Source organism: Oratosquilla oratoria, chromosome 11 (assembly GCF_046742065.1).
Source record: "Oratosquilla oratoria isolate Oo_2021 chromosome 11, ASM4674206v1, whole genome shotgun sequence".
NCBI classification, from domain to species: Eukaryota; Metazoa; Arthropoda; class Malacostraca; order Stomatopoda; family Squillidae; genus Oratosquilla; species Oratosquilla oratoria.
In genome coordinates, this window is record NC_134787.1 from 15,622,494 (window position 1) to 15,649,015 (window position 26,522).

The following is a 26,522-nucleotide window of genomic DNA, read 5'->3' on the forward strand; positions in this document are numbered from 1 at the left end:
TCCATTCAGGCTGCATCAATTTATCATCTATTCACAACCATTCTCCAGGCAAACATTTCTGGCACCCCCTTTTCCTGTCAAGAGTTTTTATGAGAGTAGTAGAGCTTGTGTCAGGATTGGAAATGGAGAAAGTGAGTGGTTCGAGGCAAAGGTGGGACTTTGTCAAGGATGCGTTATGTCGCCCTGGCTGTTCAACTTATACATGGATGGGGTAGTGCGAGAGGTAAATGCAAGGGTAGTGGGCAAGGGATTGGAGATGGTTAAAGAAAATGGAGAAAAGTGGGAGGTGAGCCAGCTGTTGTTTGCGGACGACACTGCGCTTGTGGCAGGATCAGAGGAGGGATTGAGGAAGTTGGTGGCAGAGTTTGGGAGAGTATGTGATAGAAGAAAGCTAAAGATAAATGTAGGTAAAAGTAAGGTGATGAGATGTACAAGGGGTGAAAATGGCAGTAGACTGGAAGTGAGCATTAAGGGAGAGCGACTGGAGGAAATGGATAGTTTTAGATACTTGGGTGCAAATGTGGCAGGAAAAGGTGGAGTGAAGGTGGAGGTAGAATGTAGCCATTGTTTTTGGCTACCTCCCTTGTAAGGGGGAAAAAAGCTGTTGTTATATGTATGTATTGTTGTGGATAATATTACACCATATGAATGGAGTCACATGGGTAGTAAAGAAGAGATTTAAGAAAGCTAACAGGATGGAGGGATAGTAAAAGTGAAAAGTGGTCATTATTCTTTATTGAGTGGCAAGAGTGTGGCTTTGGGCTAACCTGGTGGGTGTTGCCAGTTACCTGGAAGCTATGGGACATCTTATGTGGAGGAAGCTTTTACATTTGCAACATCTGATTACATCCACTACATCCTGTTCTCAGGCTGGCATATGTGAATATTACTGTAATTTTCATGATGATATGTGCCAATGGTGCAATCAGAAGAATGCTGGTCTTACATTCAAATAGTTGAGGGCTCAAGTCTCATAGGATACTTCCTGGCTCTGTGGGGAAGGGCATTGCTGCTTGTGATGGAGGTAGAGGTAATGACGATTTGAACCACACTGCAAATTCCTCTGTAAGGGGCACCATCCTAGCCTCCTGATAGAGGTGAGTTTTGCAACATTAAACTAAATCATCATCAAGTCCCATACTTCTCTGGTTCTCAGCTGTGATTGTTACCTGCCCCAACAGTCCAAGGGCATAGGGCAAGGGTGATGGCTCATGCTGCAGTTATGTGCCTCCTGGTATAGACTTCTCACATTCTTCATGGAACATTATGGCTCATTTGATGCAATTTATCATGATGAGAAATTATAATGAAAAAGAGACAGACGTAAGGTGTAAGACAGGTTAGTGTAATGTCTCCATTACTGTTTGTGCTGTTCATGGACAGGTGCATGAAGAAATTGAAATTTGGGGCCGAGGTGACAACTTTGGTTTATGCCAACGATATTGCACATGTCAATAAATCTCATACAGTGCTGCAGGATACCCTGAATGCTTGGAATGAAGAACTGAACTCTTCAGGAGTGAAAATAAATGCAAATAAGACTGAGGTAATGATGGTGGCAAGAGAGGAAGGATACTGAAATTGAAATAGATGGACAACAATTGAAATTGGTTTTAGACTAAGTACTTGGGAGTTCAAATCAATGATAGGTGTTACATGAAGAAAGAAATAACAAACAAAATTGAAAAATATACAAATAATCTAAGATTAATGTATCCACTTCCATCATATATAAAACAATACTAAGACCAGTATTAACATATAACTCAGAGACCTGGACACTAACAATGAGATTAAAGAATAAGATAAAAACAGCAGAGATGAGATTGTTGTGTTTGATAAAGGGGGTAACAAGAAGAGATTGTAAAAGAAATGATGACATCCGGGAAGAACTGGACACTGAATCAGTATTACAACTTGCTGACAAAAGTAAACTGAGATGGTATGGACATATCATGAGGATGGATCAAGAAAGGTACCCTACTAAATATTTTCGATGGAAGCTGAGAGGGAGGAGACTGGTGGGTAGACCCAGAAAGAGATGTAGGGATGGAGTGAGTGAAGCAATTGAGGCAAGAGGATCAATAATAGAGAGTGTGGAAGAAGAGGAACTTTAAAAAGACCATACAAGGTGGGGAAGTTTCATGAGGCACCACAATTGACAGGGGATGGGCCCTATCTGGTGTATGGTGAGGAAGATAGACATAAGAAAGCAGTATGACAGGAATTGAGTGTGAGGCCCATGCTGCCACTTAGTATCTGTCATGTGATTTTGTATACATGTTTTAAAGTATAATATCTTGTTTCTTTTATTTCTTTCATTGTTACCATCTAGATGGAAAAAATAATAAGTTTTCAAAACCACTAATACTAACTCCATTCATAAAAAGGGTGCTGCAATATGTAGTACAAAATGCTTTAAAAAAAAATTCAAATTGATCTCATATTTGTAAAGACTTTGCTAGACCTTCCTGATATTTTCAATGAACTCTGTATGGTTGTAAAAAAGCAATAGTTGTCATTGGAAGACCTGTCTTGTGAGAGCTGTCAAGAGCTCTCACTTGGAAGGCAAGGTGTTGGTTATGTCTATCTCTATACCAAAGGCCTCTTCCCCTTTATAAGGGAGGAAGCCAGTCAAGACATGCACCCACTTCACTCCCATCTGTCACCATTGTTTCCCTTTTATCTTAGCTACTCGTAGATGAAGGATCATCCCTGTATCCTGCCCATTACCCAAGTCAGAGAGCAATACAGCAAGTCACATTACTGGTTATATACTTCTTACATAATTGCAAATTCACAAAGGGTCTGTGTCCCCTAACTCCAAAAATAAAGAGGGTTTACTGAATGTTGAGGAATAGTATAACACATCCCTTTAAGTTTACTTACCTTCACCATATTTTGTGGCTTATCTTTGTGCCATCAACAGACCACTTCCTTTATATGGGACACATGAACTATGAATATATTAACCCACCAGTCCAGACATGCTCTTTCATTTGAACAAAGCTGCCTAGCATCAACCAAGAACTTTAAATCCTATCACTAGTCTCAAAGATTTATATTGTAAACCATAGGAATGAATAACAGCAATGGACAAAGTATACTTCATACCAATAAAACAAATTTACAACATAATTTTATTTATTTACCTCAATAAAAATATTGTAGCTTTTTCTTCACAATTATAACAATGACAAAGCTAAACAATCTTGTTTATCCTTTGCCAAAAATTGGGTTCTTCTTTAACTGTTGAGCTTTGATCTGCCGATAAGCTGCTACTGCTTTCAAACGCTCTTCTTCCAGTATCTTTTTCTTGGCCATTGAGGGTGTAGGAGCCTTGCTACTTGAGTCTGGTTGCATTTTGTTACCCGCAAGCATCTTTGTAAACAGAAGGCTATCTGTTCTTGCCTATGAATAAGAGAAAATTGCAAGATAAGAAATTCACTTTGAATTACAAAAATAATATTTACACCTAACCAATTATGTGCATATTCATCCATTCACTTGATGGTGGGGCAGAAAACTAGAGTGTAGGGAGAGCTGTCAGATAAAGTAAATAAAAAAAGTGCTTAGCTGGTCTGAGCATATGAAAAGAGTGACCAAGAAAAGACTAGCAAAAACAAAAGTGCAGAAAACAAATAGAGGATCGTGTGAACTTGTGAAGACCAAGGATAAGGAGAATAGATAGGATAAAGGGAACATTAAATGCAAGAGGGTCTACTGAGCTAGGAAGAGAGAGTGCAACAGATACGAGGGAGTGGAAAGAGACTGTGATATGTATGAAGTAATGACATGGCCTGTTTGCTCCATAAATTTTTGGAGTGGATGAAAAAGTGGTGGGAGTATACCAACTCTGATTGTCGGGCCCTACTATGGAGATGCTGTATTTTGCTGCATTGCTTTTTAACTCAAGGAGTGTAGTAGCCTGGGACAAGTATTACTTCATTCTATGAGGTTCTGAGATCAGAGGGACAATGAACAGATTTCAGTGGGTGATGGATGAGTGTGGGGCAGTTATGGACTTAAATTCTGCCACCCACTTTGTAAGGGGAAGACCCTTTAATATGTATGTACCTAGCTACCCAATTTATAAAGGAGATATAGTATTTTCTTGGTGATAAGCAATGAGATGTCCATTGGGGACAATATCAAGGCTAAGAGGTGGAGCCAACAGGTTATAAAGATATTTAAGGATAAGAAGGTATTTTACAAGTTAAACATTATAATTCTTTTCTGAGTGGAGATTAAATAAATAAATACAGAATGAGTGGACATTAAATAAATACAATGTAGCAAACTAACAGACTAGAAGGACCTCCCTTTGGACCACACCATACTTTCCTTTGTTCTTTCATTCAATCTAATCTCCATTCACTCTAATCTTTTGCACTCTCTCATTGCCTGAAAGACTGTCTTAGATCTAAGTTGAGGACCAATTGTTTGCTCCTTGGAGCTGCATCTCCAGATGGAATTTAGGGCAGAAGAGAGAGAATTCTCTCCTTGTGTCCATCTTGCAGGATCATCACAACCAGGTACCCAAGAGTCTGTGATTTCATATGGAAGTATTATGAGATCCTGTGTTTAAGTTATTGCACATGTTTGTGTAGAATACTGCTATCTATACCAAAAACCTTTCCCTCTTACAAGGGAGGTAGCCAAGGCAAAAGGCACTTTCCAGATATTTAATCTCAAGCACATTAAATTTTCCTCTCTGCCTCTCTTAAATTCCATGTCTCTATTCCATACAGTGCTGTTGGCACAATCACCCCTTCATATAATCTCTTTACATCCATTCCCAAATGTCTATTTCTCATTACACTTTATAATCCCCCATGGCATCTGTTTACTTCTCTCAATCTAAAATTTACCTGCACCCCCACTCCTCCCTTTCCTGCCAAATGCATCCCCAAATACCTAAAACTATCCATTTCCTCCAGTCTCCCTTCCTTAAGACTTACTTCCATCTCACTGCCTGACATCCATTCTTATGCTCTTGACTGTCCTTAACAGCTTTCCTCCAATTCCATATATCTGCAAAACCTCCAACAGTGCCTTCCCATCTACCTTGTCATAAGCCTTTTCCAAATCCATAAAGGCCCAAAAATCACTACTACCACCACTCCCGGGGGGATAGGGGGTGAGGGAGTATGTATGAGAAAAATTTGATGCAGCCCAAAGGGATTTCTCCCCGTCTTCTTTTCTGCATGAGGGGACGGAGAGGGAGGGGGGGGGGGTCGCTGATTTAATGAAATGCCCTTGCTGTGGATGTGCTGTGTCTTGCGACACTGCTTCTGACCCAGGGCAGTGGACAATATGCAGGGATGACCTGTTATCTAGGAGGTGCCAAGATAAGAGGGAGGGAAGAGGGTGGAAGGAAGTGGAGTGTGATAGGGATGGAATGGGTGGGAGTGGTTTTTATGCATTTGTTTTTTGGCTACCTTCCTTATAAGGGGGGAAAAAAACCTTTGGTATATGTATGTATGTGCCACCACTCCCTACCTATCCTCCTCCACATCCACCAGCTCTCTAAAATACTCTGCCCATCTTCCCCTTACTTCCCCCTCTTCCATTAACATGTCCATCTGTGCTTTTTCCCTTTTCTTCTCTACTTGAGTCACCTACCCTTCCACTCTTGATTTCTTTCCAAAACACCTTTTTGTTACTTTCAAAATTTTGCCATATTCCTTCCCCATTTTACATCTGCTCTCCTTTTTCTTCTGTTTTGCTTCTCTTATTTTTTTTTTGTAACTCTCATATGTTTATCTTGTCCTACTTTGCAACCAATCCTTAATGCTTGTTTCATCTCTTCTACTAACTTCTTCATTTCATTATCCCACCACTCACTACCTTTCCTTCTATTCTCTCCCATCTTCCTTGTTCCACATACCCTCTTTGGACACCTTGTCACTTCCTCCTTGAAACACTCTTATTCCTCTTCCACTCCTACCTCTACTCTATCCTTCACCACCTCCCACACTTCTCTCAGTTTCTCCTTTTACTCTGCTCCTTTTCCTTCTCATTTAAATAGTTTACTATAAGTACTACTTTTGAAAGTAATAAAAAGATGTTTTGGAAAGAAATTAAGAGAGGAAGAGGAGGCGAATCAAGTAGGGAAGAAAAGGTAAAAGGTACAGATGGAGAGTTGATAATGGAAGAGATGGCAGTGAGGGGAAGATGGGCAGAATATTTTAGGGAGTTGCTGAATGTGAAGGAGGATAGGGAAGGAAAGATAGCTGCAGTGGGAAATACGAAGAAAATGAGAGTGATGAGTGAGGAGAATGGAGGAGAAATAAGGAAGGATGAGGTGAAGGCAGTTGTAAAGATGATGAAAGCAGGTAAGGCACCTGGTCTGGATGGATGTCATGCAGAATGTCTGAAAAAGGGAGGTTCAGTGATGGTGGACTGGTTGGTGAGATTATTTAATGTTTGCTGGAGAGAGGGTAGAGTACCGGAGGACTGGAGTAGTGCCTGTATAGTTCCTCTTTACAAGGGAAAAGGGGACAAGTGTGAATGTAGTAATTTCAGAGGGATTAGCCTGTTGAGTGTAGTAGGGAAGGCTTATGGGAGAATCTTAATTGAGAGGATTAGGAGAGGAACAGAAGGAGTGATTGGTGAGGAACAGTGTGGATTTAGGACGGGTAGAGGTTGTGTAGATCAGATCTTTGTGGTAAGACAGATATGTGAGAAAGCTATAGGAAAGGGGAAGGATGTTTTTTGGGCTTTTATGGATCTGGAAAAGGCTTATGATAGGGTAGACAGAAAGGCACTGTGGGAGGTTATGCAGATTTATGGGATAGGAGGAAAGCTTTTGGGAGCTGTCAAGAGTTTTTATGTGAGTAGTAGAGCATGTGTTAGGATTGGAAATGGAGAGAGTGAGTGGTTTGAAGTAAAGGTGGGACTTCGTCAAGGATGCGTTATGTCGCCCTGGCTGTTCAACTTATACATGGATGGGGTGGTGCGAGAGGTGAATGCTAGGGTAGTGAGTCAGGGATTGGAGATGGTTAAAGAAAATGGAGAAAAGTGGGAGGTGAGCCAGCTGTTGTTTGCGGACGACACTGCGCTTGTGGCAGGGTCAGAGGAGGGATTGAGGAAGCTGGTGGCAGAGTTTGGGAGAGTATGTGATAGAAGAAAGCTAAAAATAAATGTGGGTAAAAGTAAGGTGATGAGATGTACAAGGGGTGAAAGTGGCAGTAGACTGGAAGTGAACATTAAGGGAGAGCGACTGGAGGAGGTGGATAGTTTTAGATACTTGGGTGCAAGTGTAGCAGGAAAAGGTGGAGTGAAGGTGGAGGTAGAATGTAGATTGAGAGAAGCGAGTAAATGCCTTGGCGGTTTAAAGAGTGTAATGAGAAATAGACATTTGGGAATGGATGCGAAGAGGAGACTGTATGAAGGAGTGATTGTGCCAACAGCACTGTATGGGGCAGAAACGTGGAACATAAGAGAAGAAGAGAGAAGGAGTTTGAATGTGTTTGAGATGAGGTGTCTGAGAAGTATGGTGGGGGTTACTAGGCTAGATAGAGTGAGAAATGAGGAGGTGAGGAGGAGAACAGGGGTGAAAAAGGATTTGGGAGATAGGGTTGATGAAAGAATATTAGGATGGTTTGGACACATGGAAAGAATGAGTGAAGAAAGACTAGTAAAAGAGGTATGGAAGGCAGATGTGGAGGGAGTGAACATGAGGGGACGTCCTAGGATGAGGTGGATGGATGGGGTAAAGGGGGCTTTGGGGAAGAGGGGAATGTCTGTTGAGGAAGGAAGGGAGAGGACGGAAGACAGAGGTGAGTGGAGAATGGTTGTATATGGATGATGTTGTGACTGCATGAGGAGGAATGGGCGGGGGGGTGAGGTAGTATGTGTGAGTAATTTTGACGCAGCCCGAAGGGATTTCTCCCCGTCCTCTCCTTATATGCAAAGGGGGACGGAGAGGGGGGGTCGCCGATTAAATGAAGCGGCCTTGCTGTGGATGTACTGTGTCTTGCGACACTGCTTCTGACCCAGGGCGGTGGGCAGGGTGCAGGGATGACCCGTCATCCAGGAGGTGCTCAGATGAGAGGAAGGGTGGGAGGGGTGTGGAGTGTATTTAGGGATGAAATGGGTGGGAGTGTTTTTATGCCTTTCCCTTTTTGGCTACCTCCCTTGGAAGGGGGAAAAAGCCTTGGTATATGTATGTATGTATGTATAAGTACTTCTTTACCGTCAGCCCTTTTCCTCTTTCTCCACCTATCCTCCACTCTCAACATACCTTCCACCAAAAAAATTATCTGATATTCCCCCACTCGCTCTCCTAAGAACATGGACATCCAAAACTCTTCCTACTCTTCTCCTGGGTACCACTACTACATAGTCCATTAATGCCCTATCAACTACCCTTCCATCCACCACCCTCTCCCATGTGTACTTATGCTTGACTGTTTTGTTAAACACTGTGTTAGCTATCATCAACTCTAAACACATCTTCACCATCAGCTCTACACTATGGTTTTTACCTGGTACTCCAAACTTACCTATCAGTCCATCTATTGGTTCATCCCCTACTCTAGATCTAATACCACTACATTGACCTTTCTTCCACAACTCTCTAAGCACTCATCTAAATCTACCCAAAAAGCCTCCCTTTCCTCTACACTCTTCTCACTACCAGGTCCAAATGTGCTTACAAAGATCTTTACCTCCTTTACCAGTTTCACCTTCATCCACATTAACATTTAATATTATGTAAGAAGAATTATGTAAGAAGAAGAAGATAAATGTGGGTACAAGTAAGGTGATGAGATGTACAAGGGGTGAAGGTGGCAGTAATCTGGAAGTGAGCATTAAGGGAGAGCAACTGGAGGAAGTGGATAGTTTTAGATATTTGGGTGCAAATGTGGCAGGAAAGGGTGGCGTGAAGGTGGAGGTAGAATGTAGATTGAGAGAAGCGAGTAAATGCCTTGGTGGTTTAAAAAGTGTAATGAGGAATAGGAATCTGGGAATGGATGCTAAGAGGAGACTGTATGAAGGAGTGATTGTGCCAACAGCACTGTATGGAGCAGAAACATGGAACATGAGAGAGGAAGAGAGAAGGAACTTGAATGTGTTTGAGATGAAGTGTCTGAGAAGTATGATGGGGGTTACTAGGCTAGATAGAGTGAGAAATGAGGAAGTGAGGAGGAGAACAGGGGTGGAAAGGGAGCTGGGAGATAGGGTGGATGAAAGAGTATTAGGATGGTTTGGACACATGGAAAGAATGAGTGAAGAAAGACTAGTAAAGGAGGTATGGAAGGCAGATGTGGTGGGAGTGAACATGAGGGGACGTCCTAGGATGAGATGGATGGATGGGGTGAAGGGGGCTTTGGGGAAGAGGGGAATGTCGGTTGTGGAAGGACGGGAGAGGACAGAAGACAGGGGTGAATGGAGAATGGTTGTATATGGATGATGTTGTGATGCATGAGGTGGATTGGACGGGGGAATGGGGGTGAGGTAGTGTGTGTGAGCAAAAAATTTTGATGCAGCCCGAAGGGATTTCTCCCCGTCCTCTCCTTTATATGGGGGGACGGAGAGGGGGGGTCGCCGATTTAATGAAGCGGCCTTGCTGTGGATGTGCTGTGTCCTGCGACACTGCTTCTGACCCAGGGCAGTGGACAGGGTGCAGGGATGACCCGTCATCTAGGAGGTGCTAAGATGGGAGGGAGGGTGGAGGGGTGTGGAGTGTTTTTGGGGATGAAATGGGTGGGAATGTTTTTGTGCCTTGTCCTTTTTGGCTACCCCCCTGGTAAGGGGGAAAAAAGCCTTGGTATATGTATGTATGTATGTAAGAAGAATTAAATAGTACAAATAATTCTCTAGCATCTGACTTCTGGAGAGTCAATTTTTAAAATCTGAAAAAATATTTGGGACAATTTGTTACATTCAAGGCTAGCCCAGAGGACTGTGACATGGTGAGGTGCACATTCAGCCCAGATGTCATTAGCGTGGCAAGTGTCCAGACCAAGGTCAGGTCACAGAGGGTGGTATGCAAACCCTGGGTGAGATCAACAGCACAGACAGTGATCTGGACGAAATGTTCAGTAGCCTGCTTAGATTCTGAATGCACAAAATATATTTATTCCCCTCAAAACAATAAGGTTCAATACTAAAACTTCCAAATGGATGACAGATAGACTGAAAAACGAAATCGGAATAAGAAGAGGTATTTACGCCAGATTGAGAGAATGGGGAAACACATCTTAGATATAAGTAAAAGGATATGGCTAGACTGGTTAAAAAGAACATGTGTACAGCAAAATGTAACTATGAAATTAAGGTTGGTGGACAAGCAAGATCCAACCAAAAGGGGTTCTTTCAACTTTACAGAAAGAAGAACAAGGAAAGGATAGGCCGAATTAAAAATGACAAGTATATCATACAGCACTGTATGGGGCAGAAACATGGAACATAAGAGAGGAAGAGAGAAGGAGTTTGAATGAGTTTGAGATGAGGTGTCTGAGAAGTATGATGGGAGTTACTAGGCTGGATAGAGTGAGGAATGAGGAGGTGAGGAGGAGAACAGGGGTGGAAAGGGAGTTGGGAGATAGGGTTGATGAAAGAGTATTAGGATGGTTTGGACACATGGAAAGAATGAGTGAAGAAAGACTAGTAAAAGAGGTATGGAAGGCAGATGTGGAGGGAGTGAACATGAAGGGACGTCCTAGGATGAGATGGATGGATGGGGTGAAGGGGGCTTTGGGGAAGAGGGGAATGTCTGTTGAGGAAGGACAGGAGAGGACAGAAGACAGGGGTCAATGGAGAATGGTTGTATATGGATGATGTTGTGATGCATGAGGTGGAATGGGCGGGGGGATGGGGGGTGAGGTAGTATGTGTGAGCAAAATTTGATGCAGCCCGAAGGGATTTCTCCCCGTCTTCTCCTTTTATGCCTGGGGGAATGGAGAGGGGGGGGTTGCCGATTTAATGAAGTGGCCTTGCTGTGGATGTGCTGTGTCTTGCGACACTGCTTCTGACCCAGGGCAGTGGACAAGGTGCAGGGATGACCCGTCATCCAGGAGGTGCTAAGATGAGAGGGAGGGTGGAGGGGTGTGGAGTGTATTCAGGGATGGAATGGGTGGGAATGATTTTATGCCTTTTCCTTTTTGGCTACCTCCCTTGTATGGGGGAAAAAGCCTTGGTATATGTATGTATGTATATCATGTTAGATTAAGAGGAAAAAAATGAGTGAGGTGTTTAACAAATATTTTCTCACAGTACCAGTATTTACAAAGGAAAGATTAGATATAGTACTTGACTGCAATCCAACCTTCAATGGAGATGAGGGAAGTAGACTTACTATCATCAGCATCAGAAAGGCAGTAGTAGTCAAACAGATTTAAAGCTACAAAATCCCCAGGTCAAGATGAAAAATTTCTGAGTATTAACCACTTCACTCCGGGCCGAAATCTCGCGGGCAGCATTAGCTGCCAGACGTACGATGTTGCGTCATAATATTCGCACCATAAAAAATAGTCATCGCTTATATCGATCGTTCTCTCTTTCACCCGTGAATTTTGATAACCATAGAAAATGTGATGAAGCCAGTTTAGAGAGTATGTCAGTTACGCAGGGACAACTACAATAAATACAATCAAGACGCCGATATGGCAGCCTCGCGTATCCACTTGCTCCTCATGCCGCCTACGTAGGCGGCACCGTATGGAAGAGGTTAAAAGAGTGTAAATTTGAAATCTGTGACCAGTTAATGGAAATATTTAATAAATTGGGAGACATTGGTTTTCTGCCAATTTCTTGGGGGGGCAGGGAAATATTGTTCCCATTTTCAAATAGGGGTGTCAAATTGTTTATGCACAACTACTGGCCAATCAGTTTGATGTCCATTATGGGTAAAATGGCTGAATCAATAATAGCTAATAGAATCAGACACCACATTGAGAGACATAATTTGATTCGTGACTCCCAGCATGGGTTCACCAAGGGTGAGACATATGTAATTAATCTTCTATTTTTTTTTACCCAAATGTCTACAAAGTGTCCAATAACAACGATAATTATAATGTTATTTACCTTGACTTTAGTAAAGCATTCGACAAGGTGTCCCACCAGAGACTATTAAATAAAGTCAAAGCCCATGACATAGGAGGAAAAGTGTTTGAATGGATTAGATCATGGATCAGTGACAGAAAACAGAGGGTCACCATAAACAGTGTAAAATCCAAATGGGGGAGTGTTACTAGTGGAGTTCCCCTGGGCTTGATTTTGGGTTCTTTATAGTTCATTATGTATATACACCACTTGTACAATGGGATTAATATGTTAGTGAGTTTGCAGACAACACTAAAATAGGCCACCAAATTAGGTAAGGAGAAGATGCCAAGATACTGCAGGAACATCTTAAGAAATTGTTCACATGGTTGGTGATATGGCAAATGGACTTCCATATTTTAAAGTGCAGTGGTTAAACATAAGTTTACACATCCCAGAAAGCAGGTATACCTTAGATAACACCTTTTCAGAGAAAACTGAGTACTAGAAAGACTTGGGAGTTCTAGTGAGTCCTCACCTTAAATCCAGGAAACAGTGTATTAGCACCAGGAAATAGGTTTCAATGCTAAGACTGTTATGAATAAAAGTGCAGAAGTAGTTATCAAATTATATCTGGCATTAGATAGACCCATCCTTGATTATACAGTACAGTTTTGGTCTCCTTCCTATTGAACGGATATCAATTCACTAGAATCAATAGAGGAGAATGACCAAAATGATAAGAAATTTACCTTACAAGGACAGGCTTAGGTACTATAATTTATACTCTCTGGAAAGACACAGATTGTGGGGGTGATATAATAGAGATGTTCAAGTGCATCAAGTGTTTTAACAAATATGCAGACAAGGTCATCATATTGAGACAACAGGGCAGGACTCGCAGTAATAGATTTAAATTGGACAAATATAGATTTAAGAAGGAAATAGGCAAGAACTGGTTTATCAATAGATTGGTCAACAAATGGAATTGACTTAGTGACCATGTAGTGAGCACTGAAACTATTGGTTGTTTTAAGAAAAGGTTAGACAACTTTATGAATGAGGATGATAGGTGGTAATGGACATGGAACTGTCTAGTGTAGGCCTTCTGGTCTCTTGCAGTCTCCTTCATTCTTATGTTCACTCCACCACACGCTTACCTATCTCCTCACTTGTTAGTCGAGTCACCCCTTCCCTCCCTTGTCCTTTCCTCACACCTAACACCCTCCCCACTACACTCCCAAACTTAAACTCACCCCTCCCTTTCAACTTAGTGTCACTTAATGCCAACACATCTATGTTCCTTTTCACAAACATACTGCCTATCTCTTCCCTTTTACTCTCATCTGTACCATACCCATGCAGATTACAAGACCCAAACCTTAGTGTTCTAGTTAGAAAACTCCTCCCAAACCCTCTTATGCCTTAACTTCTCATAGGAATAGGGTTACAGAGTGCAGGATACCTAGTCCCATTACTCCACCCTGTTTCAGCCACCTTTTATGATCTGAACCCGAAAACACTTTGGCAGTATTCATTCTTCCCCCTACCACAAGGGATGGAGGCAATAAAAGGAAACATATACTCAAAGAAGTGGTACAAGACAGTATTAAGAGGGGGGACAGCATGATGGAGGGACAGTTGCAGTGCAATAAAGTAGCATAATTTCTCTATTAGTGGAATTTCCCTTAACAAAGACAAAATGATGTGTGGCTCTGGTCCATATGCTACTAGGTAATTTATACCCCACAATAATATGCAACCAATATCCCATTTCTATGTTGCATATGATGTGCTTGATGCAGTGTGAGAGGTTGGTGGATTCCAAGTCTCTTGCATGGAACTGTGTGCTTATCATTCTTGTGTAATGCTTTCTGGGAAGAATTTTAGTTTCCAAGTATTGATATTCCATTGGTGATTTTTTTTTGTGAAGTCTGTTTGTTATTCCTCATGCTATTCTTCATGCTTTATTTTGTGCTAAGTGGTGCCAAGGTAAGAGGGAGGGAGGAGGGTGGAGAGGAGTGGAATATATAGAAAATGGAATGGGTGGGAGTGTTTTCTATTCCTTTTTCTTTTTTGGCTACCCCCCATGTAAAGGGAAAAAAAGCCTTTGGTATATGCATGTATATTGTCACATATATTCCCATATATGTAAGGTGGGGATAGTATAACTTTGGATAACGGCGCCCCGTGATAACGTGGGCATCAGATTACAGGACGAGTACTGAGGAGGACGCGTGGGAAGGAAAACCTACTCAATGGAGTATTTGTTCTAACACTCAGCCTAGAACGAAGGAGAACGTTTTTAGTTAATTGACCAATGAGGTTCAACCACCATAGACGCAATTCCTATGGGCCAATCAGAGGGTTTTTTGAAGAAGAACCAGGGCGACTTGGGCGTGTCAGAATCAGTTTGAGAGTAGAGAGTACGGTGTAAAGGTGTCGCCTCGAAGGGGGTCGTCGGCTGAAGTAAGTCCTCTGTACTCCCCCTGTATTAGTCGTAAGAGTCATTAACTCAGCTAGGGTGAGAATTTCACACCATGTATTAGTATTAAATTTCTATAGTAGTGACTTAGACAGTGTTTTTCGTTGGTAAAGTATTAATTAATTAATTAATCTTCTTTCACCCCCGTTAAAAGTTTTCGAGCGGGAATCTTCTGTTTTGAAATATATTTACTCATTTGAATGTAAACTTATTTACACACTTGAAGTTTAGTGATTGTAATCCTTCATGTAATCCTGTTGAGTTTTAATGAATAGTGTTAAACGTTATTCTGTGCGTTTCATTTTTCTTGATTTTCTTGATTTTAATAAAATCAAGTGGCGACCTTGTAATTTCTATTGGAGTTTTCCCAAAGACATGGGGTCTTGGGAACTCAGTCACCCATTCACTCTTACTATGTGTTACGAGTCTGACAACTTTACAATTTCTATTTGAGTTATCCCAAAGACATGGGGTCTTGGGAACTCATTTCACATACTTAATCTATTGCAAGTCAGATAGGTGAGCGAGATTCGTAACATATAAATTGGCGACCTTGCCAGGATTTTAACGGTAAAGTGAAAGAATTACCAACGAAAATATTTAGTATTAAATAGGATCAATAGTGTGAGAAAATGAAGTTGACAAGTACAGAGGAGGTATTGGAGTTTGTACACAAACAACCTAGTAAGAAGGATATACAGAGCCTTACTGTTAACGACTTGAGATTCATAGTACAAAGTCTAGGGGTTGAGTACGCACATGATGCGAATAAAACTGAATTAGTAAGAATTGTTGTAGAAATGGTGCATAATCGAGATGAAAGTGGGGCAATGAGAGATGAAGGAAGGGCAGATAGAGAGTTTGTCACTTCAGAATGTGAGGAAGAGGAAGAAGTGGAAGAAGAAATGGAGAAGGGTGAATCTCAAAACACTGAGTCTCGATTAAGCGAATTACGGTTGAAGTTAGAGATAGCTAAGATAGAAGCTGAAGTAAAAAGGGAAGAAACTGAGAGAGCTAAGATAGAAGCTGAAGTAAAGAGGGAAGAAACTGAAAAGGCTAGAGTAGACAATGAAAACCTTAGACTTCAAGTTAACTTACAAGAAAGTAGACGAGTGCTATCAGAATCTCAATTCGTGAATAGGAGGCTCAATTTTGATGTAGTACATAACGCTAAATTGCTTCCTGAATTTGATGAATCACAGGTGGATACTTACTTTAGAACGTTTGAAGGAATAGCGGAAGATTATCAGTGGCCGAAGCAGTATTGGCCTGCATTGTTGCGAACAAGCCTCAGAGGCAAACCGCTAAGAGTTTATGGTGCTTTGGAGGATTCACAAACAAAGGATTACGATGAAATCAAAGCAGCCATCCTACGAGCCTGTGAATTAGTGCCTGAAGTTTATAGGGTAAAATTTAGGAATCTGAGGAAGCAATCTAATATCTCACACGTTGAATTTAGTAGAGAGAAAAGAATGTTATGGGACCAATGGGTAAGATCCCGTAACATAAATGGAGATTATAGGAAACTAGCTGAGTTAATGTTAATGGAAGAGTATCTGAGATCCATCCCTAAAGAGGTGTCATTGTATCTTCAGGAGAAAGAAGTCTCGAAGTTGGAAGAGGCTGCAGTATTAGCAGATAAATATGAAATACTTAAACCTACTGCAGGGAAATTCTCAGTTACTCCAAGGGGGAGAGAGGAACAGCCGAGGATCCCACAATCAACCTCCTCAGGTGGACCTATAAAATCCCTAGAGGTCAAGAAAGGTGACTATAGTAAGTCATCACAAATAATTTCATGTAGCTATTGTGGAAGGATAGGCCACCTGACGAGGGATTGTTGGCACAGGAGAAGGGAAATAGAGGGGGTTAAACCCATAGTATTATTAAATAGATGGGACACCCACATAGAAAGTAAAGTCCGAGAGGGGGAGGACGAGGAGGAGACCACCAAAGTAGTGGCCCTCATGAGTAAGGTTGCCACAGACGGCATGGAGAAGGATGAGATGAAACCTCACTTGAGAGGTTATGACCCGTTCCTTTTTCAAGGAACAGTCACCATAAATGGAGAGAAGAGAAAAGAGGTGACCATTCTGAGAGACTCAGGAGCCCTCCAATCAGTAATGCTGAGTAGCTTAGTTGAAAAACCTGTAGCAAAAGGGAGAGTAGTTATAGGCTTCCTAGGAGGCCTAGCCAAGGTGCCACTGGTAGAGGTAGATATGGAATCACCTCTATATGAGGGACAGGCAAAGATAGGCCTAGTAGATCAGTTGCCAGTGGAAGGAGTTGAAGTCATTCTAGGAAATGACTTAGTGGGTGGGAAGATGAGTCCCACACCTATATGGGAGAGAAGAGAGAGAGAAGGGTCTAAGGACCAAGTGAGGCCAATAAAGGTCTCGAGAGGGGAAGGCTGTGGAAATCCTGAATGTAAGGACAGTCTGAATCCCGAGGGAAGAATCCCTAGTGAAAATACTCAAGTCGAGACAGAGGTGGACTTGAGGTTCCTGTTCCGTGAGGAACGAGGCAGCGAGTCGGAAGTGTTTGACCTGACTCGCCTGTTTATGGGAGAGAAGAAGGGAGATGGAAAGAGTCTAAATGACTCACACAGAAAGGGAGAGAAGAAAGGAGAGAAGTGGAGTCTAAGTGGCTCACACAGAAAGGGAGAGAAGACAGGAGAGAAATGGAGTCTAAGTGACTCAAACAGAAAGGGAGAGAAGAAAGGAGATAAATGGAGTCTAAGTGACTCACACAGAAAGGGAGAGAAGAAAGGAGAGAAGTGGAGTCTAAGTGGCTCACACAGAAAGGGAGAGAAGAAAGGAGAGAAGTGGAGTCTAAGTGGCTCACACAGAAAGGGAGAGAAGACAGGAGAGAAATGGAGTCTAAGTGACTCAAACAGAAAGGGAGAGAAGAAAGGAGATAAATGGAGTCTAAGTGTCTCACACAGAAAGGGAGAGAAGAAAGGAGAGAAGTGGAGTCTAAGTGGCTCACACAGAAAGGGAGAGAAGAAAGGAGAGAAATGGAGTCTAAGTGACTCAAACAGAAAGGTAGAGAAGAAAGGAGATAAATGGAGTCTAAGCGACTCACACAGAATGGGTGAGAAGAAAGGAGAAAAGAGTCCTAATGACTCACAAAGAATTGGAGAGAAGGAGGGAGAAACAAGGGGTCCCAGTGTCTTACAGGGAATGGGAGAGAAGGAGGTGGAGGCCATGATCCCCCGTGGCGTACAGAGAGTTGGCTCCAATTTGAGAGAGCGGAAGGAAGGAGTGGTGAGTGAGAGTGAGTTGTCAAAGGAATACTATTTGGAGTCGGGAGTACTACTCCGCAAGTGGGTGGATAGTACCTGCCCTACTGATGACGCAGGATGGTCTGATAGGCGACAAATAGTGTTGCCGAAGGTCTACAGGGAAGGAGTTATGCGATTAGGGCATGATAATTCCTTTGCAGGACATAAAGGTGATCCAAGAGTGATGAAGTCGGTGGAGGCAGTGAGAAGTAGGTTGACCTCGTGTTGGCAGAGTGTTCAAGAGCGAGTGAAGGCGAAAGTGCGAGAGTTTAGACGAGGAGCGAGGTTCAGCGACCCGTACGACGTGACAAAACGAGTGAGGGAACTGAACAAAGTGGTTGTCACTCCGGGTAGGAGACGGAAGCAGCAGTTGTGTCACCTCGGTGTGTGGAAAGCGTACCAGGAGAGAGACAAGAGTGATGTGGGTGTGTCTGGCGGTAGTGTGCATGCCGTCTCTATCGGGCCTGAGGAAGACGAGGACTCGACCTTCCCCACCTTTGAGATGACGTGGAAGGCGAATGCAGAGGTGTGGCCACAGGTGGTGAGCCAGCTGGGTCATCTTTCGGCTGAGCAGCGAGAGGACCTACTGGAGTTGCAGAGACGATACCAGGAGAGCTTTCGGGATGCCCCTGAAAGGACCCACCTGACGCTGCATGACGTGGACGGGAAGATGCGACGCCCATCAAGCAAGCCCCGTATCGTGTGAACCCGCAATAAGTGACTATCATTGAGGAAGGAACAAAGTTCCAGTGGACAAAGACTTATAATTCCGTTGTGCTTAAACTAAGAGTGTCAAAGAAAAGGGTATGCCATCAATGATCTTAGCAATTAAGTATTTTGTTGTGCATGTCCATGTTGGTGCCCAGGTAACGGTTCTCACAGACCACCATCCCTTGAAGTACCTTAACAAGTTTAAAGATAAGAACCTCCGCTTAACCAGATGGAGTTTGTTTTTGCAGGAGTATCATTTAGATGTTCGTCATGTACGAGGGAAGACAATGTGGTAGCCGATTGCCTGTCGATATTGTAAGTATATTCTCCCTCAAGTAAACAAAAACAAAAAAAATCTTTTCAAGATTTTTTTTTTTTTTTAACCTTAAAGAGGGAGGTGTCACATATATTCCCATATATGTAAGGTGGGGATAGTATAACTTTGGATAACGGCGCCCCGTGATAACGTGGGCATCAGATTACAGGACGAGTACTGAGGAGGACGCGTGGGAAGGAAAACCTACTCAATGGAGTATTTGTTCTAACACTCAGCCTAGAACGAAGGAGAACGTTTTTAGTTAATTGACCAATGAGGTTCAACCACCATAGACGCAATTCCTATGGGCCAATCAGAGGGTTTTTTGAAGAAGAACCAGGGCGACTTGGGCGTGTCAGAATCAGTTTGAGAGTAGAGAGTACGGTGTAAAGGTGTCGCCTCGAAGGGGGTCGTCGGCTGAAGTAAGTCCTCTGTACTCCCCCTGTATTAGTCGTAAGAGTCATTAACTCAGCTAGGGTGAGAATTTCACACCATGTAGTAGTAGGAAATGTCTATAGTAGTGACTTAGACAGTGTTTTTCGTTGGTAAAGTATTAATTAATTAATTAATCTTCTTTCACCCCCGTTAAAAGTTTTCGAGCGGGAATCTTCTGTTTTGAAATATATTTACTCATTTGAATGTAAACTTATTTACACACTTGAAGTTTAGTGATTGTAATCCTTCATGTAATCCTGTTGAGTTTTAATGAATAGTGTTAAACGTTATTCTGTGCGTTTCATTTTTCTTGATTTTCTTGATTTTAATAAAATCAAGTGGCGACCTTGTAATTTCTATTGGAGTTTTCCCAAAGACATGGGGTCTTGGGAACTCAGTCACCCATTCACTCTTACTATGTGTTACGAGTCTGACAACTTTACAATTTCTATTTGAGTTATCCCAAAGACATGGGGTCTTGGGAACTCATTTCACATACTTAATCTATTGCAAGTCAGATAGGTGAGCGAGATTCGTAACATATAAATTGGCGACCTTGCCAGGATTTTAACGGTAAAGTGAAAGAATTACCAACGAAAATATTTAGTATTAAATAGGATCAATAGTGTGAGAAAATGAAGTTGACAAGTACAGAGGAGGTATTGGAGTTTGTACACAAACAACCTACTAAAAAGGATATACAGAGCCTTACTGTTAACGACTTGAGATTCATAGTACAAAGTCTAGGGGTTGAGTACGCACATGATGCGAATAAAACTGAATTAGTAAGAATTGTTGTAGAAATGGTGCATAATCGAGATGAAAGTGGGGCAATGAGAGATGAAGGAAGGGCAGATAGAGAGTTTGTCACTTCAGAATGTGAGGAAGAGGAAGAAGTGGAAGAAGAAATGGAGAAGGGTGAATCTCAAAACACTGAGTCTCGATTAAGCGAATTACGGTTGAAGTTAGAGATAGCTAAGATAGAAGCTGAAGTAAAAAGGGAAGAAACTGAGAGAGCTAAGATAGAAGCTGAAGTAAAGAGGGAAGAAACTGAAAAGGCTAGAGTAGACAATGAAAACCTTAGACTTCAAGTTAACTTACAAGAAAGTAGACGAGTGCTATCAGAATCTCAATTCGTGAATAGGAGGCTCAATTTTGATGTAGTACATAACGCTAAATTGCTTCCTGAATTTGATGAATCACAGGTGGATACTTACTTTAGAACGTTTGAAGGAATAGCGGAAGATTATCAGTGGCCGAAGCAGTATTGGCCTGCATTGTTGCGAACAAGCCTCAGAGGCAAACCGCTAAGAGTTTATGGTGCTTTGGAGGATTCACAAACAAAGGATTACGATGAAATCAAAGCAGCCATCCTACGAGCCTGTGAATTAGTGCCTGAAGTTTATAGGGTAAAATTTAGGAATCTGAGGAAGCAATCTAATATCTCACACGTTGAATTTAGTAGAGAGAAAAGAATGTTATGGGACCAATGGGTAAGATCCCGTAACATAAATGGAGATTATAGAAAACTAGCTGAGTTAATGTTAATGGAAGAGTATCTGAGATCCATCCCTAAAGAGGTGTCATTGTATCTTCAGGAGAAAGAAGTCTCGAAGTTGGAAGAGGCTGCAGTATTAGCAGATAAATATGAAATACTTAAACCTACTGCAGGGAAATTCTCAGTTACTCCAAGGGGGAGAGAGGAACAGCCGAGGATCCCACAATCAACCTCCTCAGGTGGACCTATAAAATCCCTAGAGGTCAAGAAAGGTGACTATAGTAAGTCATCACAAATAATTTCATGTAGCTATTGTGGAAGGATAGGCCACCTGACGAGGGATTGTTGGCACAGGAGAAGGGAAATAGAGGGGGTTAAACCCATAGTATTATTAAATAGATGGGACACCCACATAGAAAGTAAAGTCCGAGAGGGGGAGGACGAGGAGGAGACCACCAAAGTAGTGGCCCTCATGAGTAAGGTTGCCACAGACGGCATGGAGAAGGATGAGATGAAACCTCACTTGAGAGGTTATGACCCGTTCCTTTTTCAAGGAACAGTCACCATAAATGGAGAGAAGAGAAAAGAGGTGACCATTCTGAGAGACTCAGGAGCCCTCCAATCAGTAATGCTGAGTAGCTTAGTTGAAAAACCTGTAGCAAAAGGGAGAGTAGTTATAGGCTTCCTAGGAGGCCTAGCCAAGGTGCCACTGGTAGAGGTAGATATGGAATCACCTCTATATGAGGGACAGGCAAAGATAGGCCTAGTAGATCAGTTGCCAGTGGAAGGAGTTGAAGTCATTCTAGGAAATGACTTAGTGGGTGGGAAGATGAGTCCCACACCTATATGGGAGAGAAGAGAGAGAGAAGGGTCTAAGGACCAAGTGAGGCCAATAAAGGTCTCGAGAGGGGAAGGCTGTGGAAATCCTGAATGTAAGGACAGTCTGAATCCCGAGGGAAGAATCCCTAGTGAAAATACTCAAGTCGAGACAGAGGTGGACTTGAGGTTCCTGTTCCGTGAGGAACGAGGCAGCGAGTCGGAAGTGTTTGACCTGACTCGCCTGTTTATGGGAGAGAAGAAGGGAGATGGAAAGAGTCTAAATGACTCACACAGAAAGGGAGAGAAGAAAGGAGAGAAGTGGAGTCTAAGTGGCTCACACAGAAAGGGAGAGAAGACAGGAGAGAAATGGAGTCTAAGTGACTCAAACAGAAAGGGAGAGAAGAAAGGAGATAAATGGAGTCTAAGTGACTCACACAGAAAGGGAGAGAAGAAAGGAGAGAAGTGGAGTCTAAGTGGCTCACACAGAAAGGGAGAGAAGAAAGGAGAGAAGTGGAGTCTAAGTGGCTCACACAGAAAGGGAGAGAAGACAGGAGAGAAATGGAGTCTAAGTGACTCAAACAGAAAGGGAGAGAAGAAAGGAGATAAATGGAGTCTAAGTGGCTCACACAGAAAGGGAGAGAAGAAAGGAGAGAAGTGGAGTCTAAGTGGCTCACACAGAAAGGGAGAGAAGAAAGGAGAGAAATGGAGTCTAAGTGACTCAAACAGAAAGGTAGAGAAGAAAGGAGATAAATGGAGTCTAAGCGACTCACACAGAATGGGTGAGAAGAAAGGAGAAAAGAGTCCTAATGACTCACAAAGAATTGGAGAGAAGGAGGGAGAAACAAGGGGTCCCAGTGTCTTACAGGGAATGGGAGAGAAGGAGGTGGAGGCCATGATCCCCCGTGGCTTACAGAGAGTTGGCTCCGATTTGAGAGAGCGGAAGGAAGGAGTGGTGAGTGAGAGTGAGTTGTCAAAGGAATACTATTTGGAGTCGGGAGTACTAGTCCGCAAGTGGGTGGATAGTACCTGCCCTACTGATGACGCAGGATGGTCTGATAGGCGACAAATAGTGTTGCCGAAGGTCTACAGGGAAGGAGTTATGCGATTAGGGCATGATAATTCCTTTGCAGGACATAAAGGTGATCCAAGAGTGATGAAGTCGGTGGAGGCAGTGAGAAGTAGGTTGACCTCGTGTTGGCAGAGTGTTCAAGAGCGAGTGAAGGCGAAAGTGCGAGAGTTTAGACGAGGAGCGAGGTTCAGCGACCCGTACGACGTGACAAAACGAGTGAGGGAACTGAACAAAGTGGTTGTCACTCCGGGTAGGAGACGGAAGCAGCAGTTGTGTCACCTCGGTGTGTGGAAAGCGTACCAGGAGAGGGACAAGAGTGATGTGGGTGTGTCTGGCGGTAGGGCCTGAGGAAGACGAGGACTCGACCTTCCCCACCTTTGAGATGACGTGGAAGGCGAATGCAGAGGTGTGGCCACAGGTGGTGAGCCAGCTGGGTCATCTTTCGGCTGAGCAGCGAGAGGACCTACTGGAGTTGCAGAGACGATACCAGGAGAGCTTTCGGGATGCCCCTGAAAGGACCCACCTGACGCTGCATGACGTGGACGGGAAGATGCGACGCCCATCAAGCAAGCCCCGTATCGTGTGAACCCGCAATAAGTGACTATCATTGAGGAAGGAACAAAGTTCCAGTGGACAAAGACTTATAATTCCGTTGTGCTTAAACTAAGAGTGTCAAAGAAAAGGGTATGCCATCAATGATCTTAGCAATTAAGTATTTTGTTGTGCATGTCCATGTTGGTGCCCAGGTAACGGTTCTCACAGACCACCATCCCTTGAAGTACCTTAACAAGTTTAAAGATAAGAACCTCCGCTTAACCAGATGGAGTTTGTTTTTGCAGGAGTATCATTTAGATGTTCGTCATGTACGAGGGAAGACAATGTGGTAGCCGATTGCCTGTCGATATTGTAAGTATATTCTCCCTCAAGTAAACAAAAAAGAAAAAAAAAATCTTTTCAAGATTTTTTTTTTTTTTAACCTTAAAGAGGGAGGTGTCACATATATTCCCATATATGTAAGGTGGGGATAGTATAACTTTGGATAACGGCGCCCCGTGATAACGTGGGCATCAGATTACAGGACGAGTACTGAGGAGGACGCGTGGGAAGGAAAACCTACTCAATGGAGTATTTGTTCTAACACTCAGCCTAGAACGAAGGAGAACGTTTTTAGTTAATTGACCAATGAGGTTCAACCACCATAGACGCAATTCCTATGGGCCAATCAGAGGGTTTTTTGAAGAAGAACCAGGGCGACTTGGGCGTGTCAGAATCAGTTTGAGAGTAGAGAGTACGGTGTAAAGGTGTCGCCTCGAAGGGGGTCGTCGGCTGAAGTAAGTCCTCTGTACTCCCCCTGTATTAGTCGTAAGAGTCATTAACTCAGCTAGGGTGAGAATTTCACACCATGTAGTAGTAGGAAATGTCTATAGTAGTGACTTAGACAGTGTTTTTCGTTGGTAAAGTATTAATTAATTAATTAATCTTCTTTCACCCCCGTTAAAAGTTTTCGAGCGGGAATCTTCTGTTTTGAAATATATTTACTCATTTGAATGTAAACTTATTTACACACTTGAAGTTTAGTGATTGTAATCCTTCATGTAATCCTGTTGAGTTTTAATGAATAGTGTTAAACGTTATTCTGTGCGTTTCATTTTTCTTGATTTTCTTGATTTTAATAAAATCAAGTGGCGACCTTGTAATTTCTATTGGAGTTTTCCCAAAGACATGGGGTCTTGGGAACTCAGTCACCCATTCACTCTTACTATGTGTTACGAGTCTGACAACTTTACAATTTCTATTTGAGTTATCCCAAAGACATGGGGGTCTTGGGAACTCATTTCACATACTTAATCTATTGCAAGTCAGATAGGTGAGCGAGATTCGTAACAATGTATGCTGGATACATCTAGTTCAGCTCTTTATTAATCACATCATAACTGAAGTGTGCTGGGGGACAAGAATGAATTTTCATCCATTTGAATTTGAGATGGAAGGAATGTTTACAAAATTCAATGTGTATGTAATGGGTATGTGCTTGGACTTGGTTATCCATTTATATGGGAGAAAAGGTCATTGATATGTGTGTATAATTATGTACACAAGAACTGGAAGAAAGCATGCTTTGTGCCGATTAATGCAGGTAAAGGCTGCAAGTTCAGCCGTAAGAACCAGATAGGTAATAGCTTTGTAAACATCAATGTAAATTCCTTGTCAGAATCATAAATCATATAATAATAAGAGAAACAGATACAGGAGAGGAATAGTGCAGTCTGATTGAATTCTTTGTTGTTGCTGCTGGGTAGCACAGTGTAAGCAGGTTATGGTTTTGGAATGAGGGAGGCCAACAGACCAGCTTATGTTGGCACGATGTATATATATCTATATTGTATTATATTCTGTGTGTTCTGTATATATAATCTAAATGCTGTATTTATTATTTTTATCAAATGCCCGCAAGGCGTGGGTAGAGAGAAATTGGTGGGAAGAGTAGCGTCAGTTTGTCTCGTGACGTCTGTAACAAATGGACATTTGTCCATTGTGTTCGTGCCAATTGTCTTTATATTATATGTTATATGTGGCAGCGGTGGGATCCGAACCCACACCTCCGCAGAGACTGGTGATGATTCCACCTTACCAGCTTTACCAGTACCTCTGTACCAATTTTCCCTGCAGGACGAAGTTCTCATTCGTAATGTGGAAGTGTTTGAGCAGGATGTGGCGCAGCTAGTGATCCCTGAGTCTCTAGTTCCCATTGTTTTGTCCCTTGCTCATGATGCCCCTCAGGCTGGTCACCCAGGTCGTGACAAAACTCTGGCTATGGCACGGAAGAAGTATTATTGGCCTAAAATGCGACTAGACATTGCCTCTCATGTGGCCCGGTGTAGTTCTTGTGCCCAGAACAAAGGTTCTACGAGCACTGCTCCCATTTTAGAGTACCCTATTCCTTCTCACCCTTTTCAGACTGTAGCTATAGACCTTTTGCAACTGCCTCGTAGCACACAGGGCTCTGTGTATGTCCTTGTATGTGTGGATCATTTTAGTCGTTTTGTGGTCCTAGCTCCCTTACGTAACAAATCTGCACCAGTTGTAGCATATGCTTTAGTTTCCCATGTGTTGTGTCCATACACCACTCCTTCGGTGCTCCTTAGTGATAATGGGGCTGAATTTAAGAACGAGGTTTTGGCAGGCATTTGTGCACGTTACGGCATTAAACAAACTTTTGTTACTGCTTATCATCCGGCGTCCAATGGTCTTGTGGAGAGGACGAACAGGAAAATTTTGGAGATCTTACGTCACCTTGCTAGTCATTTTCATGAGTCTTGGGAGGATTGGCTTCCCCATGTTAGTGCTTGTATCAACAGCATCATAAATGTTTCCACAGGAAAAACGCCCCATTATGTCGTCTTTGGATCAGAGAAACGACTCCCTTATGACATGCTTGACAGTCCTGCTCGTCCCCTCTACAATGTGGATGACTATAGTAAACTTCAGGGTCATGTGCTGCATGATATTTATGCGTCTGTTAGGGACAAACTTGTTATTTCCAAGGCTGACATGTTAAAACACCAACATGGTCGTGCTAAGCCTGTAAACATCATTGTCGGGGATCATGTCTTTAGGAGCATGCCGGACCGCCAGTCCAAACTAAATTGTAAATTCACAGGTCCCTTTTTAGTAACAGAACAGCTCCATCCCAACAAATTCAGGGTTTTTGACCCATCTACGGGTCTTAGTGAGATTTGCCATTCTGACAGGATTAAAAAGACGCAGGTGCCCATACCTGCATTCACCCAACCTCCCCCAACACTCAATGTTCCCATTGTATCACCCATTGTGGGCCACTCGTATCATCTACGTTCACGAAGTGCTAGGCCTTGATGGTCGAGTGAGCCTCTTGTATGTATTTGTGTG

The 26,522-nt window shown here is 42.7% G+C and overlaps 1 protein-coding gene across 1 annotated transcript in view; it reads right to left on the reverse strand.

Moving 5' to 3' along the window:
- Window positions 1–3,126: 3,126 nt before the first annotated feature.
- The window catches only part of LOC143029618 (coiled-coil domain-containing protein 137), a 34,468-nt gene continuing 11,072 nt past the window's right edge, over window positions 3,127–26,522 (reverse strand). Inside the window, exon 6 of the mRNA XM_076192364.1 lies at window positions 3,127–3,411. Within this exon, the coding sequence (XP_076048479.1) occupies window positions 3,217–3,411 (195 nt within the window). The 3' untranslated portion in view covers window positions 3,127–3,216. The remainder of the gene's footprint in view (window positions 3,412–26,522) is intronic.